Consider the following 20009-nt stretch of genomic DNA (forward strand, 5'->3'; position numbering starts at 1 on the left):
CCGGCCGCAGCGGTAACAGCGCCACCGCTTCTAGGAATTCTAGGAGCGCCGTGCTGGTGCTAAAAACCGCACTAATGTTTTATAAAAGGGGTGGAGGGGGGGGGGGTGGAAGAAATTCTGGTATTTTTAGATACCCTACCCCAAAAGCCTGTCGTTTCAAGAGTTTTTTGGATAAGACACTTGCTTTTCAAGCTGGAAAAACGAATTCTTGGATGAACTCCTTGATTGCTCATTCACAATCTTATTACGTATTTTGAAAGTCGATGAAAATGTACTTGTTTGAAAAATTTGTACGATAATTTTCTTGTTGAATTCTCTGATTTTGTACTTTCACTGAAATGTAACAGTTCTTTTGATGTGAACCGCCCCGAACTATTGGTTGGGCGGTATATAAAAAAAAAAATTATTATTATTATGATATTCACCCAACGTGATCTAGTAATGACAATTAACTCGTGCCTGCTTTATTCAAATGTGTGGTTGTACTTAGAACATGACACTGCCTGTGTTCTTTTATCTCTGCTTCACCAGGTCTGACTATATCTACAAAATCTTTTTTTTTTTTTTTAATTCTTATTTTCTACAGAAGACATAGGGCCCTATTGTAGAAAAGATGTGGAGAGAGGATGCCCACTCCCTCCTGCCATGAAGGACCTCCCTTTCCTCCCCGAAAAAGGAATTGTATGAGCGTTGGAGCTTTTACCGCTGTGGCCAGCGATTTAAAAAAAAAAAAAAAAAGCCTAATGCGGCTTCATAAAAGGGGGGAATAGCTTTAGTGAAAGGTTATATCTTTTAGCTAGTTATTTAGTATGAAGTTAGCTAGGGTTTCCAGACGACCGGATTTCTCTGAGGGCCGGATGGCTTTTCAAAACCTGGCACTTTTTCCGGGTTTTGAAAAGCTTCCGACATTGGGACTGTATCCGCAAACGCGTAGATGCGACATGTGACATCACATGCAACATCATCGTGTCACATGCACGGATGCCATCCCAACACACAAGCGGGTTAAGGGGGTGGGTTGGAATGCGGCGTGGTGCAGGTGGAACAGGGCGGGGGACGTGGCCATGGGTCTGGATTTTTTCCCGAAGGAAAATCTGGTAACCCTAAAATTAGCAACTTTCAAATGTTGGTCCTTGCAATCAGGTCACCAATATCAGTGTATTCTTCTGGCAATTTAAGGCCCATCCGTGTCTGCTTTCTTCCGTCTAGCTGCCCCCCTTCTCCATCTTTCAGAATTTCTAAATGCTGACGTACAGGAAATGTAAACGGAACCAAATGTTCCCAGAGTTCCTGCACTTCAATCAAGTTCTGTCATTTTCCAGGACTTCATCACTGGCCCAGGATTCCCAAGTCTTGGATTTCTCTTTGTCTCTGAGTGCATGTCTCCCAACCCGGCTGCCTTCTAGGTTACGTTACAGCCCAATTTTAAAATAGAAAAGCAAAAATACATTTACTTGCTCAATTCCTTTTTTATTTCTTATGTACCTCCCAGTCCATTTGGGGAATTAATTGTTCTTGATTTAGGGGGGAAAAAGAATGGCCGGCGATGACATCGGCTTCACTATATCTTTATGTCAATAATAAGCAGTGTGTTTTAGCCCATATGTGGTATGGAAAATGTTTTGTTTTCCTTCAGGGCACATTCTCTGAGATCCCTGCCAGCAACATTCGAAGAGTCATTGCCAAGAGGTTAACGGAATCGAAAACGACGGTGCCGCATGCCTACGCTACCACCGATTGTGACCTTGGAGCAGTCTTAAAGCTAAGGGAAGAGCTTGCCAGAGGTGTGTTCATCTTTTCCTCATGTATCATAAGTTGTCCTAGACTCCTGACTTTAAAAAGCTGCTTTCTCTTGGCTGCAAAATCCTTTGTAGTTCAAACGACAAAAAGGGAGAGAAACTTTTACAGGTTTCAAATGCTCTCGCCGGGATGATTCCTCTTGCAGTTTGAGGAATTATGGGGCAGTTCTTAGGCAGAGTCTTTGTCAATTATTCAGGACATACCCCATTTGACCAAAGTATTTGCAAACAGGTTTAGAATTACAGGGTACTAAAAAGAGCATGCTTTGACCCCAGTGACCTGTGTGTGAGTTACACTTGCTCGGGGTATGGGTCCCTATCACGGTGTCTGTACTACGGCAGCTGTGTCTTGCAATTGCACTAGGGAGGGAGTGGGAAAGATGAGGATAGGAGGGATTTGTGGCTGCATTCTTGCCTTCCCACACATCACACCCTGTTCGCGTCCCTATACAATCTGTCGTTCTCTTCCCCTTTCTCTCCCATCCCGCTGTTCCTCTTACTATCTTCTTCCCACCCTTGCAGCCTTCACCTCAGCAATTGGCTGTGTTCATCCTGAAAAGCCTGAAAAGCCTCTAGCTGTGCCACGCTCTATCTCAGTAATGCTCACGTATGATCTATAGAAATGAATGTACAGGATTGTACATATTTTTGGCTATTCATTAGCGTCACCATTTTTAACTTTTTCCTTTTATGTATTCTTTCTATAAAATTGTAGCTCTTCCCTCTTTTCCCATTGTTTTCAAGTCATAAGTATGTTTGTTTAGTTCGTATATGTCTAATAATTAGCTCATGTATGTCTAATTAATTTAAAAATGTTTGTCTCCCAGCTATTTTTAAATACTTTGTACAACGCTTTGTACCTTTGGATAAGCATTTAATTAAAACTTAAATAAGCTATGAAACTATGTTATTTCAAGGAGCGATGATGAAGGTTGCAAAACATTTGTGGCCTGTGACTCGAAAGGTCTTTGCAAACTGTTTACGACTTTTTCCGATGTGCAAATGTCGTCAAATGCACCCAAATGATCTCTTAATTGGAGAGTGAAGACTATTGTTATGCACAGCCCCTAAAGTCCATTATAAAACAGTCAGTTACCTTATCATAAACTGATTTGGTTAGTGCATGTGCCTTAATTAGCAGACAGGAACCCCCACCCACCCCTTACTCTGTTTCATATGTCTCTGTAGTCACTGGCACGATGAGCTTAATTCTACATGAATATAAACCCAGAAATGAAAGCCCTCGGTAATATTTATGGCTCTGTTTGACTCCATAGATTAGATCTCCGACAACTCCCTTATACACGGACATTGATGTAAATGAGATGCTAGGATTTCTTTTCTTGGCATAAAAGCTCGTTGTGATTTGCCATAACTTGTGAGAGATAGAATCCATATATATCAGGGGTCTCAAAGTCCCTCCTTGAGGGCCGCAATCCGGTCGGGTTTTCAGGATTTCCCCAATGAATATTCATGAGATCTATGTGCATGCACGGCTTTCAAAGCATATTCATTGGGGAAATCCTGAAAACCCGACTGGATTGCGGCCCTCAAGGAGGGACTTTGAGATCCCTGATATATATCGAGAGAGCCAGCAAACCGTCTTATCTTGGGTATGTTGTAAGCATGGTTTTGACATCAAGGTGTCTTTTCAATTCTTCTTTGTCTCTGTATAATTGGGCAATGTTTTGATCGAAGAAAGAACTCACTTTCATACCCTATATCAACAAAGAAGCTTTCCCCCCCCATCCTTTAGACTTTGTTTACCTAAAGCAAAAGGTTATACAAACAATACATGTGGCAGAAGTGTTATATATCGTCAAAGTTGTTAAGAAATGAATCGGAGTTTCAAAACGTTGTATCATAAGATGAACTTTTAAAAACATCCTTTATTTCTCACGGAATTCTTTAACAGAGGGACCTGGAGAAGCCCAGTCATCCACATTTCCATACCCCCAACCTCTAGGTCCCCTATTCTCCAAACAAATAAATAGTTGCAGCTCTGTTTATTAACAACAAAGTTAACAACCATCAATATCGTAACAAAATAGTTTTCCGAGCTACCAGCATAAATTATAATAAGAGCCTGGGGGGGGGGGTGGCATTCCATGACTCTTTAACCTGGGTCACCAGAACCCTGGACATGGCGCCCCGCCAGCCCCCCCCCCCCACCCCGCTCATCTCCTGATAAGCTCCAGCAGCCAGTAGCTCAGGATAACCATCATCCTGAGCTACTCTGTTAACCTCTGAACCTGCCTAAAGGGCTGGTGGGTGGGAACAGCTGACTTGGAAAACCCAGGAAGACGCTGGGTCCTCCAAGGTCCCGGCTTTTAACACCTCGCCCGGGCCGTTAGCCCTGTGCTCCTCCACCAATGACTGGTCTGATCGGCGGCGGGAAAACCCTGCCTTCCAAAGGCCCACCTGCATGGCTCTCATCTCCTGCCCCCCCCAACCCATTGCACATCTCGATGCGCGACAGTAGGCCTGCCAGCCCTGCATTATCGTCACCCATCGAGATGGGCTCTCCTTTAATCGGGCTCAACTTGCTCAGGGCAGGTGCCTTTATCTTTGGTCCCAAATACAATATCTTTTGATGTATTGGGGTCCCGTAGGAGGCAAGTGTGTTGTTTTTTGCTTTGATCAGCAGGGCTCGGAGTGATGCTATAGAACTGGGGAGGTAGGAGGTCAGAGAAGGCCGTGTGAGGGAAAGGATAGGGAACTGTGCATCATCAGGGAAGAAATGCACTTGACGTGTACTTCTGCCATTAGTGACATATGGTCATGGCCTTTCAAGGATTCAGTAGATCTCCAGCCATGTTTGCCTTTTACGGTTTCTTATGTGCAAATAGTGGCATCATCAGTCTATGGAGACTGAGAGGATGCAATGATTCAGCCTGCCCAGTAGAGAGCAGAATCTGTATGTGTGTATGCATGTACTTTCGTGGGACTATATTTGCTATCTCAATCTTATAAACAAAAATAATGAACTCGCATGAGAGAGCTTCTTTAAATTACTTTAAAAGATCATAATCTAAGAATTTATCTTAAATTTCTGCTAAACATTTATTAAAAAGTATCAATATTGCTAAATGTATTCAAAACTATGAAACTATGCTGACATCGGTTGAATAAGAACATAAGAATTGCCAAACTGGGACAGATCGAAAGTCCATCAAGCCCAGAATCCTGTTTACAACAGTGGCCAATCCAGGTCCCAAGTATCTGACAAGATCCCAAGGAGATGGTAGATGGTGGAAAAGAAATGTTGGATATGGCAGTGGAAGGAAAGGTACAGACATGGAAGATGGATGGTAAGCACAGAGAAAGAAGAAAACGTCAAAGGGGTAGGAGACCCTGGTGAACAAGTTTGCCTATGGTGTCAGTTACACATAAAGAACATGAAAGATTACTTTTAAAAAATTGAGAAGAATTGTCTGTGATTTAGACTGAAATTGATAATAAATTAAAATTTATTAAGCAAAATGGAGGATCATGCATCTGATGGGCAGAGATATGGAGGAAAGTACCATTTTGGAAAAGGGAGGGGACTAGAAGTCATTAAAAAATAGAAAAGACATCTCCAGATAGTTAGCATAATAAAGAGGTAGAGAGCTAACAGTCTATAAGGAGAGGTTTGACTGTTTGGAAGGAGAATGTAATATTACAGTTTCATAGGTCTCTGCCTAGAGCCCATCTGAAGTCTGGAGACCATATTTGCCAAATGACATTTGGACCTAGTTACAGGAGCTGTGATAACCCTCTCTCTCTGACACACTCTTTTTTCATTCTTATATTTTTAGTCTGAATTTGGTAAATGATGTAAACTATCCTACTCTTTTGATATTTAAGGGAGCATTACAGACCCTTCTTTCTCTAAAATAACTTTTTCTCCTGTTCAAAGTGAGGGAAAATGCATGGTTTTATTTCCATACGCCTACATCCTAGTTTGTAGGATAAGATAGAACTGTATGCCACTGAATTAAAAAGCCTTTTCTGTCTTAATGCCTAATGATCTCCGAGGTAAAAAATGTATTTTTGTGACTGCCGTGCTTATAAAAACATTAGCACAGTTGGCGATGCTTACTCACCTCCTACATTGTATGTGGGCTTTAATATACTTCATTTGCTTAGGATATGTTTTTATCTTATTACCGGCTGGAAGTTAGCTCAGCAGAGATAACATATAAACTGTCTCACAAGTACCCTTTGTTCATCTTTTTTAAAATGATTTATTCTGGTGCTTTACAGTAATAAGAGTGATGGAAGGAAGCCCGTTATAGAACAGGGTTTGGCGCCGGTTTCCGCTTCCACCTCTAGGCGTCGGATTTACGGCCGCTCAAACCATATGTAAATCCCAGGACCAAAGCTGGGTGCAGAGACCCAGAATGCCATAGCACTGCATGCAACTTTTGGGAACGCTCATGCCCCTCCCATGGCCACGCCCCCTTTGGGTTGCATACTATGAGATTTAAGCGCCTAGCGCTCCTTCCTCTCTGAGCACACTACCCAGACCCTTGTCCATACTCTTGTAACCTCACACTTAGATTACTGCAATCTGCTTCTAACTGGTCTCCCGCAGTGTCGCCTCTCCCCCTTGCAATCTGTGCAAAACTCATCTTCTACCAACCTCACTACACTCATGTCATCCCTCTCCTTAAATCCTTCACTGGCTCCCTATCCACCTTCGCATACAGTTCCAGCTCCCATTGCTGACCTACAAGTGTGTTCATTCTGCTGCCCCTCAATATCTCTTCTCGCTCCTTATCCACCTCCCAGAGAGCTCCATTCCTCAGATAAGTCACTCTTAGCGTTACCCTTCTCCTCCACTGCCAATTCCAGACTTCGTTCCTTTCATCTAGCTGCTCCCTATGCCTGGAATAAATTATCTGAGTTTGTCCACCTAGCCCCTTCCCTTGTTTAAAAGCAGACTGAAAACCCACCTTTTTGAGATAGCCTTCAATCCTTAACCCTACTCCTCTGCCCTTCAACCCAGCCAGCAGATTAACCGTTCCCTTTAACTGTATCCATGACATTCTGTTTGTCTTTGGGAAGCAGAGCTGAGATTGTGACATCATAATGCCTCATTCCACCAATAAGAGCCAACCTCATCAGTGATGTCACAATGGCTTGATTGTCCTGAACTCCCCTCTGCCCTCCAACCCAGCCAGCAGATTAACCCTTCCCTTTAACTGTATCCATGACATCCTGTTTGTCTGTTTAGATTGTAAGCTCTTTGGAGCGGGGACTGTTTTCTTCTTCTTTGTGACTCTGTGCAGCGCTGCGTGCGTCTGGTAGCGCTATAGGAATAATTAGTAGTGGTGGTAGTAGTAGCATCCTAGAATAGTGTGCAGCCAGATGCGTGTGCAAATCCTGATCGGTGCCAGTTAATAATCCATAATTGTTTGTTAGCCAATTATTGATGCTTTATTTATTTACTTACTTCTTTGATTTATATTATGCGTAATCAGTCAGTTTCTAGATGGATTACAGAATAGTAATCGGTGTTTTTCTCTCTCTCTGTTCTGGCAGGCTCACAGTCTATCTGTACCTGGGGCAATGGTACCGTCACAAGGAACAGGCTGGGATTGAACTCGCGAGCTCAGGGCAGCTCTAACTACTAGGCCACACAACCCTCCCAGTTGATTAGCCAATTAAGTTGTGCGCACATCGCAGCAGCGAACCCAAATCTAGGCACCATATGTATGGCTCCATGGTGTGATCTCACCTAGAGTACTGCATTCAGTTGTGGCCTCCTTATCTCAAAAAAGGTTCTAATAAGAGTGACCAAGATGATAAAGGGGATGGAACTCCTCTCGTATGAGGAAAGGCTAAAACGGTTAGGGCTCTTCAACTTGGAAACGAGACGGTTGAAGTCTACAAAATCCTGAGTGGAGTAGAACGGGTACAAGTGGATCGATTTTTCACTCTGTCAAAAATGACAAAGACTAGGGGGCCACTCGATGAAGTTACAGGGAAATATTTTTAAAACCAATAGGAGGAAATATGTTTTCCACTCAGAGAATAGTTAAACTCTGGAACGCGTTGCGAGAGGTTGTGGTAAGAGCGGATAGCGTGTCTGGTTTTAAGAAAGGTTTGGACAAGTTCCTGGAGGAAAAGTCCATAGTCTGTTATTGATAGAGACATGGGGGAAGCCACTGCTTGCCCTGGATCGGTAGCATGGAATGTTGCTACTCTTTGGGTTTATACCAGGTACTAGTGACCTGGATGGGCCACTGGGTGTGATGGACCTTAGGTCTGACCCAGTAAGGCTAGTCTTTTGTTCTTATATATTGAATCTGTGGGAAAATGCTTTAATATCAAGGGGAAGCAAGACCTCATATTTTCAGTGCTGTTAAAAGGAAGACTAAAGGAGCACATGCAGATAAGGCTGATGTTAAATATTCTGGGGCCCAGGACAGAAATTTGGGAGGGGGCTCCAAAGCCTGGCAGAAACCTAGAACATAAGAATAGCCTTACTGGGTCAGACCAATGGTCCATCTAGCCCTGTCTTCATGGAGGCCAATCCAAGGCAAAAACCCTCTTAGTTTCTAGGTAAGTGTGAAACTTCCCTTGGCATGTGGGGCTGGGGCAGCTGTTCTGGTTGCACCCTCTTTCCCTCCCTTCCCCCCATGGATGCAGAGCATAATGGTAACACTGAAAAGCTGTCGGTTTAAATATTTTTCTCTTAACTTTCCACATGCAAGTAAAGAAAACCAATACCTTTCTGCCGCCATTCACAAAAGATTTGTGTGCAAACAAGTTTTCTCAGTATCTGCCAGCTGTACCCACAAATCTTTAGTGAAAACTTCTTATGCATCCAAATGTGGTTTTAAGCCCTTGAATTTCCAGTCCATTAGACTTCAATCCCTCTACCAACAAGCATTTCAGTTGTGATCTGGCCTGGGGAAAGCCTTTCCCCCGGTTGCAAAGTAAAGCATCCAGATTTCTCCAGAATGAAAAGAGTTTGAAAAACAGACACTCAATTATCAACGTCTGCTGCTCTCACCTCGGCCGTCTTTCGTCGCCCCCTCAAAGTTATTCTCTTTCATAGCTTTCTGCAGCCCTGAACATCCCACAGTCAGTTGCATATCCACAACCTAGCCTAAAAAAACTAGTTGGCTTCCTGAATCCTGTCGTGGCATCGCCCATCACAAGCAAGGCCTATTTTCCAACAATAGGGAAGACAAGGCAGTGACCCGTTTCCTCTGCAGCGTAATAAGAAGCCTGCACAAGAACTGATGATACGAACCCCACATGGACTGTGTTGGATTTTCACAGTAAACCAGCACTCATATTATTAATCTGAAAATTATCCGAGAAACATGATCATTATCATTTCTATACCTTCCAGTTCTATGCGGTTTATAACTCAAAGAAGCTGGGACATGCTCAGGAATTACAATGCGCAATTGTTCGATATGGATTGTCGTTTATAAGAATTTCAATGCGCAATCATTCGATACGTTTTCAAGAGCTTTCTGAAATGAGCATAGGACGCTGCACTGCCTATTAACTGGCTTAATTCTTTATCTTTGACTACTGCCCGAAAAGAGAATAATCTATTAAAGCAGTGGTTCCCAATCCTGTCCTGGAGGAACACCAGGCCAATTGGGTTTTCAGGCTAGCCCTAATGAATATGCATGAAGCAAATTTGCATGCCTATCACGTCCATCCTATGCAAATCTCTCTCATGCATATTCATTAGGGCTAGCCTGAAAACCCAATTGGCCTGGTGTTCCTCCAGGACAGGGTTGGGGAATCACTGTATTAAAGTACCTTTTGTATCGACAGGAAAGGCAAAGAACGTTAGAATTCGTTGGGGGCATTTTGAAGTGGCCAATACAAAATGTTCCATTAGATAATCAGCTGTGAGGCCAAACAACACCATATAACACAGCAATCCAGATTTGAAAAGCACCCTGGCCTCAACTTGTGGAAAAGTGAAGCATGCACCTCTTGAAAATGCAAAAGTGTATCTCAACCCTGCCCCCAGGATCATCTCCCCTCTATAATGGCACTGTTGGCGTGTTTTGACCTGCATACAGGCTGGGCAGTTTTCTAAGAGGCCCGCTTCGGTGGATAACGTACTGTTTTTTTTTGCAGAACTGGCTTTTAAAAATCGCCTTAGGAGCAGTATGTTGGCACGGATGCGAACGCCTAGTCTAAAGAGGTGCGGAAGGGGCTAGAATGAAGTGAGCAAAAGATTCTAAGAATCCTGTTCCCAAAAAGATTTTATTCGGATTCGTACTTGGCAACCATGTGTGGCTTTCACTGTTCCTCATGCCTTTCTAAAAGAAATAATAAGCAAGTCTTGCTTCCTTCTCAGTCCTAGAGTTTAGCAGGAAACAACATGACGTGCTTGTTAATTATGGTGCATATAACACTTCAGGTGGCTATTTCTTAACTATCAGTTCAATAGAAATAGAAACTTCTTCCTTATTTCAAGTAGCAACCTGTTTAGTCAATTATTAGGCCCTCAGCGTCACCACTCAGAACTCAAACATATCACCGTTCTGAGCTTTACGTGACAAATCGTCACTGGGTCTAGTTTTTCTAATTTTTAACTTTTACAAGAGCTTTATATATTTAAATATTTATGACTTTCTTATAATTTTCAATGTAGTTCGACTTATTTTACTTAGCTTTAATGTAGTTTTCTCTAGTAGAGATGTTTTTTTAATCAGGCAGGGTGACATAGCCGACATGTTTCGTGGGAAACCGCTTTATCAAGGCTCCACCCCTTTAACACTATCGACCTCCTCGACTGTTTTACCTCTATATAAACCTCTATATAAAGCTCTTGTAAAAGTTAAAAATTAGAAAAACTAGACCCAGTGACGATTTGTCACGTAAAGCTCAGAACGGTGATATGTTTGAGTTCTGAGTGGTGACGCTGAGGGCCTAATAATTGACTAAACAGGTTGCTACTTGAAAAAAGTGTTAATTATGGTGACCATGTGATAGCTTAATGCTTGAAATATATTGCGTAAGATTCCAGACGAGTTATTTCTCAGTAGCTGCCAGTATCTTATTGCATAAATCCCATAATGTACCTTTTTGCATGTGGTCTTGCAGGTATGCCACGCTTATTGGTATGAATATCTTAACGGGCCCAAGTCAATGGTCAAGCACAGTTCGCAGTGATCTCTGAGGTCGTAGAATGGATGTACTGTGCTCGAAATAAAACAAAATGCATCCAAAGAGACGTAGCAAGGCCTGTTGCTTTCTGCAGTCAAATGAAATGAGGCCAAGTGCGTTTGGTGTTTTTAACCTGACTCTGATTCAATTCAGAATAACATGGACACAGAGGAAGAAATGGGATATTAATGGCTAATGGGGTCCTTTGTGGATTTGGACAGTGCCATCTGGTTCAGGTGCTTTTCTTTGTTTTCTGCTTTGCAGAGACCGTTCATTCCGGGTAGAGAATGACATGGGGACAAATTTGTCCCCGCGGGAACTCAATTTTCCCATCCCATCCCCACGGGTTTTGTCGCTGTCTCCTCTCCCTGTCCCATTCCTGAAAGCTTTGCCTTAACCGCACAAGCCTCGAACACTTATGATTGTAAAGGGTTTGAGGCCTGTGTAGATGAGGACGGAGCTTGCAGGAATGGGGAAGGGACAGGAAAAGAACTCGCCATTCTCTAAACAGGGCACTGTGGGGGAAAAAAAAAAAAAAAAAGAGTCCACAGGTCTTCCCTAAATGTATTATCAGTCATTCTGTGACATCCACATTGCCAGGCTTGCTGTATCTGCCTTTCAGCTTATCTTAACCCTTTCAGGACCATAAGGATCGTAGGCCAATTTTTGTGGTTTTGACGACATTTTTATGGTAAAAAGGGCTTGCAGATGCCAAAAAATTGATTTTTTTTTGTGAAATATCATTATTTTTTTTTTTTAAAAATCACACTTCTGGCTTATGGACAGTGTGGCAAGTGAATCTTCTCGTCCATCTGGCAACGACGCTAATGAATGAATGTCGGAACCAGTTTGTTTACATAAAGGCAGTATCATATGGAATCCGTACATATCAAATTTAGAACTGTAGACTATCCCAATCAAAATTTATAGGATTTTAAAGTTATGGGACAAATATGTCCCTTGGTCCTGAAAGGGTTAATCAACTGTAGGCGTTTTCAGAGTTACTGTACTTGTATGAGGTAATGAGTAAAGAGAATTTTTTTTCCAGTTAGCTTTTGACTCAGACATTCTACAAAATGATCACATTTTTTAACAATGATCCATCTAGCCCAGGCATGCAAGCATGTTTGCCTATATGTAGTAGGCTCTTAAGAAGCGTACATAAGCACACTCCTTTCTCTTATCTTTTTTTTTTTTTTCTTGTATGATTGAATAGGTCTTTCCTGAATATTATGAAGTTCCTTTCTTTTCATTATGGACCCGTTTTTAACGTTATCCGCTGAGAACCGTTGTAAGCTTTGGTAGGATTTCAAATTTTAATAAACACAAAATCGCTGTGGAGTCAAATGTTGTACAATCCCCGGGGAGTTAGGATTCAAAGTCCTATAAATGATGTTTTAAAATATTGGTTTGATTCTTTTTTTTTTTTTTTTTGTAGGTAATATTAAGGTTTCAGTGAACGATTTCATTATCAAAGCAACAGCTGTGACGCTCAAAGTAAGTGGACTGTTGACCCTCCAGCATTACGAATGACTTTCTCTCTTTAGTCTAAATCATTTTGAAATAAAACGAGCCAGTGAGGGCACGGCAGGATCTGGTCGGGAGGCTTGCTTCTGAATTCTGTTACAACGTGCTCAGTTTTTCTGGCTAGACCATCTGCAAGGGGGACAGAGAGAGAACGAGTGCGGAGGGAAAATGAGGTAAGAGGGGAGTGGGAGATGGGTCTGCCACTTTCTGAACAGCTGTCCTCTTCCTCGTTTCTGAACTGAGCAGCGTCTAAACTCGTCTGGCTAAAAGGGGAAGCTTGCAGTTGTTTTAGTTCCCTAGTTCTGGTTGCTATGGAGTACAGCTGGTAAACATACTTTTAAAAAAAAGAATAAATATATTTTGGACATATTTAAGCTTTGCAGAACTGGCTGCTAAATATTTTGCTTGACTTTTGAGTTTTCTAAAGTGTAGCAAGTTCCCACAAGACCTCAAGGTGCCAGTCATGGTGTTCCATAGGGTTGGCCCAGCAGTAGAGAAACAGGATTTTTTTAGTTCGCACATATCAGACACTGTTTAATTTCCCTGTATCAAGTAATAAACGATTTTCAGATCTCAATGCTCTTGATGGGCTTATACAACAGCAGGCACTTAGCCAAATAATTAGGCAAGGTATTATAGACACCCTGTAAGATCTTAAATCGAACACAAAAAAATATCAGTAACCAGTGTAATTTTTTATTTAAGATGGGTGAAATGTATTCATAATGAGACGCACCCATCGACATCCGAGCCGCTGAGTCCTGAATAGTTTATAATGCCTTGATAACGAACTGACGGTATACCTAAGTAGATACCATTTGCAGTAATCTACCTGTGATAATACCATCATTTGTAAAACTTGTCTGAACTCCCAGTTAGGTAACGCATGCGTCGGAAGTGAGGCATCGGAGGAAAGGCCCTGCCGGAGCTGGCCACGAGCAGCCTGTTTTGAGGCTGCCTCCTGCTGACCGGCTACGCTCGGGTAAGGGAGAGAGGGAGGGAGCGAGCGAGGGGGGTTCGCGGCTTAAGACCACCACCTGCTTCTGCCACTAAAGGGCTTGAGGGAGGGAGGGAGGAGGGCTTTGCTGCTCAGGACCACTGCCGCGCTGGTGTTTCGGGGTGGGAGGGAGGGGGCGTTCCTCTCTCAGCTGCTTGGGGGCTTGAGGGAGGATTTGTGGCTCAGGACACTGCCACGCTGGTGCTTTGGGTTGAGAGGGAGCTGAGGTTCGTGGATCAGGACTGCCACCGCTTGTAGTTCTTTGGGAGGGGGGTTTGGAGCGCAGGACCACTGCCGCTGGTGCTTCGGGGGTCATTTTGTTTTTCACCAGTGTTTTTTTGCTGATTGGCTGAGAATGCCGGTTAACCGAGACCTGGGTAACTGAGATTCTATTGTATTCCTTTCACCTTTTGTTTTAATTTCTAAGACTTTATTCTTAAAGGTTTTAGAGTTCACTTACCCTTTTGTCCAAGACATGGCTCTCACTAAACATGTATTAAAGCAGAATGAATGCCAGTCTTGCCTCCTGCAGTGACTTGCCAAAATGCCAGGTTCCATTTGAGGAAGTGAAAAGCTAAAGGTTTTACAACTCCATGGTCAGTCATTTTTGTACCAAAACGTTTCTCGTGCCTAGATAATTTGTTAACATAATCCATTATCTGCTTGTTTTTCTGTTCACATGGGTCATCAAGAGTTGTGTTTTTATTTTATTGTGAGAAATATGAATATAGACAGTTTGTTGTAACAAAAAAAACCTTCCAAAATGGCTTCTCTCGTAACATGACAAATCTATTTATGGGATGGTCATTTCCACTGTGGTTCCCATGGAAATGGCTTTAAAAATTGTCCTTGTAAGATCTATCCCTATATTATAGCATTTTTCATCCCCAAGCCATAACATAAGATTTTTTTTTATACACTAAATCAGTAAATAAGTTGCAAAAGTAAACATACCAACTAACTATACAAAATATCCTAATAAACAACGTAAAAAATCACCAGAATCAAATAAAATATTTTTGAAAAAGCCAAAATTATAGAGTGCTTGAATTTCAGATAAACTTGTTCTAGCCAACATATTCAAAATAACATTGCGAGCTTGTTCACTCTACCGTTACCCTAGTACAGTATCCCTCAAACTTTTCCGGTTGGCGGCACGCTAAGCTCAGTGCCCCAGCCAGAAGGCACTCGGATGTGTGTAGGATGTCGATACGATGATGTCACATGCATGCGTGACATCATCGCGTTGACGCATGCGCGGAGGCCCTCCGGCTACAACTCTGGAGCTTTCTCTTTGGTGGGGGGTGCAGGGAGAGGAGGAGACACATCAGCGAGGAGGAGAGTTGTCAGCGCCGGATGACTGCCTACAGGAACATAAGAATAGCCTTACTTGGTCAGACCAATGGTTCATCACGGTGGCCAATCCAGGTCACTAGTACCTGTCCAAGACCCAAGAAGTAGCAATATTCCATTCAGAATCCTAAAGAATAGCAAGATTCTGGAATCCCGAAGAGTAACAAAAGATTCTGGAACCCCAAAGAGTAGCAAGATTCCAGAATCCCGAAGAGTAACAAAAGATTCTGGAACCCCAAAGAGTAGCAAGATTCCAGAATCCCGAAGAGTAACAAAAGATTCTGGAACCCCAAAGAGTAGCAAGATTCCAGAATCCCGAAGAGTAACAAAAGATTCTGGAACCCCAAAGAGTAGCAACATTCCAGAATCCCGAAGAGTAACAAAAGATTCTGGAACCCCCAAAGAGTAGCAACATTCCAGAATCCCGAAGAGTAACAAAAGATTCTGGAACCCCAAAGAGTAGCAACATTCCAGAATCCCGAAGAGTAACAAAAGATTCTGGAACCCCCAAAGAGTAGCAACATTCCAGAATCCCGAAGAGTAACAAAAGATTCTGGAACCCCAAAGAGTAGCAACATTCCAGAATCCCGAAGAGTAACAAAAGATTCTGGAACCCCCAAAGAGTAGCAACATTCCAGAATCCCGAAGAGTAACAAAAGATTCTAGAACTCCAAAAAGTAGCAACATTCCAGAATCCCAAAGAGTAACAAAAGATTCTGGAACCCCAAAGAGTAGCAACATTCCAGAATCCCGAAGAGTAACAAAAGATTCTGGAACCCCAAAGAGTAGCAACATTCCAGAATCCCGAAGAGTAACAAAAGATTCTAGAACTCCAAAAAGTAGCAACATTCCAGAATCCCAAAGAGTAACAAAAGATTCTGGAACCGCAAAGAGTAGCAACATTCCAGAATCCCGAAGAGTAACAAAAGATTCTGGAACCCCAAAGAGTAACAAAAGATTCTGGAACTCCAAAAAGTAGCAACATTCCAGAATCCCGAAGAGTAACAAAAGATTCTGGAACCCCAAAGAGTAACAAAAGATTCTGGAACCCCAAAGAGTAGCAACATTCCAGAATCCCGAAGAGTAACAAAAGATTCTGGAACCCCAAAGAGTAACAAAAGATTCTGGAACCCCAAAGAGTAGCAACATTCCAGAATCCCGAAGAGTAACAAAAGATTCTAGAACTCCAAAAAGTAGCAACATTCCAGAATCCCAAAGAGTAACAAAAGATTCTGGAACCCCAAAGAGTAGCAACATTCCAGAATCCCGAAGAGTAACAAAAGATTCTAGAACTCCAAAAAGTAGCAACATTCCAGAATCCCAAAGAGTAACAAAAGATTCTGGAACCGCAAAGAGTAGCAACATTCCAGAATCCCGAAGAGTAACAAAAGATTCTGGAACCCCAAAGAGTAACAAAAGATTCTGGAACTCCAAAAAGTAGCAACATTCCAGAATCCCGAAGAGTAACAAAAGATTCTGGAACCCCAAAGAGTAACAAAAGATTCTGGAACCCCAAAGAGTAGCAACATTCCAGAATCCCGAAGAGTAACAAAAGATTCTGGAACCCCAAAGAGTAGCAACATTCCAGAATCCCGAAGAGTAACAAAAGATTCTGGAACCCCGAAGAGTAACAAAAGATTCTGGAACCCCAAAGAGTAGCAACATTCCAGAATCCCGAAGAGTAACAAAAGATTCTGGAACCCCAAAGAGTAGCAACATTCCAGAATCCCGAAGAGTAACAAAAGATTCTGGAACCCCAAAGAGTAGCAACATTCCAGAATCCCGAAGAGTAACAAAAGATTCTGGAACCCCGAAGAGTAACAAAAGATTCTGGAACCCCAAAGAGTAGCAACATTCCAGAATCCCGAAGAGTAACAAAAGATTCTGGAACCCCAAAGAGTAGCAACATTCCAGAATCCCGAAGAGTAACAAAAGATTCTAGAACTCCAAAAAGTAGCAACATTCCATGCTACCGATCCAGGGCAAGCAGTGGCTTCCCCCATGTCTTTCTCAATAACAGCCTATGGGCTTTTCCTCCAGAAAGTTGTCCAAACCTTTCTTAAAACTAGCTACGCTATCCACTCTTACCACACCCTTTGGCAACGTGAGAGGCACATCCTAGATGCAGTCAGCCGGCACCGGCGCCTCTCTTCCTTACTGGCATCTCGTCGGGGCACACAGTTTGAGATACACTGCCCTAGTTCCTTAAATCTCTCTAACTTTGTCACAAGTCTTGACATCACCTCTTTGTTTCTCACCTTAATTCTAGCAATGCATTTCATAGACTGGTTGGTCAATGACCATAATGAGCATCCACATTTTTCATTCTGCCAATAATTAGTTGCATTCTTTTCGTCGGCACCTGAATCTTTTTGTTATTTGATTTGTGTTTCCTCCAGCAAATGCCAGATGTGAACGTGACCTGGGACGGAGAGGGCGCCAGGCAGCTGCACACCATTGACATCTCAATAGCTGTGGCAACAGACCGAGGCCTCATTACACCAATCGTAAGAGATGCTGTGGCCAAGGGAGTGCAGGAGATCTCTTTGCAAGCGAAGGTGGGCCAGGGACTTTGGTTGGAGGGCTGGGAGAGGGAGGGGTTAACCCATATGACCATCTTTAATTACAACGGAGGTTGGCCCATAACCCAATCACTTTCCAACAAGGTCTCGCATAATTAACATCTTTCATCTTTGTGTCTTATCTGTAAAAATAAAACGTGCCAGGGAACAAATGTCTATTATAAATTTTAATTAGTGTGTTCAAGTTCATATTATATCAGTTTGCTAGGTGAAAATCATTATTTTAAGCAGCCAATTACTTAATAATAATAATAATTTATTCTTCTATACCGCCATAGTCGAAAGACTTTTAGGCAGTTCACATTCGAAGAAGGCTGGACAATCAGCGAATTACAGGAAGCAAGAAGTGAGGGTTATATGAGAAGTAGGTAGAGGACAGCAAATTACATCGAGGTGGAGAGAGGGGGAAAATATCATTGAGAGTGGAGAGGCTTCTATTTAGGAGATGAATTTGTCAAACAGAACGGTTTTAATTGATTTTCAGAAAGCGCTGTAGGTCAGACTGGCTCTATTTATGTAGTTATCCAGCCAGGACAACTGTATGCCTGCTTGGAACATGAAGGTCCCGTCCAAAAAGGATTTGTATTTGCAGCCTGTGATCTTTACGTACGTAAAGATGTTTCGGTTTCTGGTTGGTCGTGTGGGGTTGCGTAACATGGAGTGAGGTAGCAGGTAGGAAGGTGCTAGTCCCCAGACCTGCTTGAAACAAATACAGGCAAATTTGAACAGAATACGCGCCTCCATTGGCAACCAGGGCAACTTTTTGTAGTAAGGACTGATGTGGTCGATTTTCCTCAAACCGAAGGGAATACAGAATGTAGAGCTAGACTGTGCTTTTTTGTAGCTGATGTCATCAGATAGCAGCAGAGTTGTCATCAGGTAAGATGCCAGATGCAGAATGCACAGGTCCCATGCACTAGCTTATGTTACCTTTAAATAATAATAATACCAGGGCTGTGAAGTTCTATTCGGACCCCTGACAAAGGTTTGTCCGAAACACGGACCGTGTCGTGTCCCTTGATTGGGAAAAGGGTTTGCATATAATTATTTTGTCACAATAAATTTTGCCTACGTCTTGTACAGATCTGCAGTTTTGTTTTGTTTGCTCTTGGTTGGTTTTCTACTGCAGGTTAGGTTGGGGACCTCCCTTCTCTCTTTGTTTTGTTCTATTCAGTTTACAATGATTAGAAAGATGCTACAAATTGAGTGGAACGTACATAGTTAGAGATTAGTGGCTAACAGTTAAGGGATCGGTTTTTATGGGAGAGATTGTACAGATTCGTTACCTAGGTACTTCAAGAATGTTTTTACGTGTTTCCTGAATTCACCATAGTTATTTGCGTGTATAATCAGTTTTTCCAGGTCTTTGCCCCATAAGGCTGCTTGATACGATAGAAGATGTTATCAAAATATTTATATTCTGCTCTACTGAAAACTTTTAGCCGGATTGCAGTTTTACATAACAATGTAAAAGCGCTGGAAACGGCGACATGCAATCGTCCTGAGCGCAGGTGTCGCCGCGCCATTGACCTGCGCGCTTTAGTTACAGAACCAAATAAAATACATAAATTATAGTTAAAATGAACAGACACAGACAGCACTAGAAGCTAATTGTATGACAGAACAATACATTTTGGACGCACATAAACAAGAGGAAGAAAGGGAAGACCTACAATCTTAAAAGAAAAGAACACAAAAGGGAAAAACATAGTCTCCGTGTGATTTCAAAAGCCCACACGGAGAAAAGAAGTCTCGAGAGCTCGTGGACAACTTCTGAAGCTGGTTGCATAGAAGCGGTTGCAGCCTGCAAAGAATCCAAGATACTTTGTCTGTACGCCTTCTTTGTCTGTATTTCTTAAGTCAGTCCTACTGCCTGCGTTGGAATTGTTCATTTCTACATGCCGTGACAAGCCTTGCTTTCGCTACTTCTCCTGTGGGGCATTTTTGATAAATAGATTAAATGCCAATAACCAGGGCTTCTCTGAGTGCTAGGGCAAGGCAGCTATAATGTTATTTTGACCATGCTGATTGCATGTTCTTTGCAAAACAGGCTAAAAGACTCGGTGACTTCTCCCAATATATATTTGTTTTCTCCGCTATTTGCAAAGGCAGTACTGATCTGGCAAGTTAAGAGTTAAAACAGCTGCCACTAATCTGATGCCAAATATATGTTAGTCCTGCCTCTAATTGAGCCTCCGAGGATCTGCCCAGAGTGAGGGATTACTTTAATATACTGTGGCATGTGTGCCTCTCTGCATAAGTACTGAGGCTTGTTTCAGATACCGTTTGGCACGGTCTTGGAGCATTATCCGTAGAGCCCATTGTGCATGGAGCTGTAGTAGTCCGTGTTAAGAGACAGGACAGTCTCCCTTGCCCAGATTCCTGTCTTTCCATTTTCTAATATGGCATCATGCGAAAAAATACAAAAGAATATAAATTAATTAATATTGAGGGATACGGGAAATCCGGGTCTCCATAAAGGAGTACCTAAATGGGCCTCCGCATGTGCGGATCACCGAACTAGATGAACCTAGGTCTGATCCGGAGAAGGCATTTCTTATGTTCTTATGTTAATTAGCTGCTCATGGATGCCACATTATTATGCTGTTTGTG

The 20009-nt window shown here is 42.5% G+C and overlaps 1 protein-coding gene across 1 annotated transcript in view; it reads left to right on the plus strand.

The window, feature by feature from the left end:
• Positions 1 to 20009, plus strand: part of PDHX (pyruvate dehydrogenase complex component X) — a 60157-nt gene that overhangs the window by 33512 nt on the left and 6636 nt on the right. Inside the window, exons 7-9 of the mRNA XM_033928193.1 lie at positions 1637 to 1784; positions 12376 to 12434; positions 17214 to 17372. Coding sequence (XP_033784084.1) covers positions 1637 to 1784; positions 12376 to 12434; positions 17214 to 17372 — 366 coding nt within the window. The remainder of the gene's footprint in view (positions 1 to 1636; positions 1785 to 12375; positions 12435 to 17213; positions 17373 to 20009) is intronic.

Source organism: Geotrypetes seraphini, chromosome 19 (assembly GCF_902459505.1).
Source record: "Geotrypetes seraphini chromosome 19, aGeoSer1.1, whole genome shotgun sequence".
NCBI classification, from domain to species: Eukaryota; Metazoa; Chordata; class Amphibia; order Gymnophiona; family Dermophiidae; genus Geotrypetes; species Geotrypetes seraphini.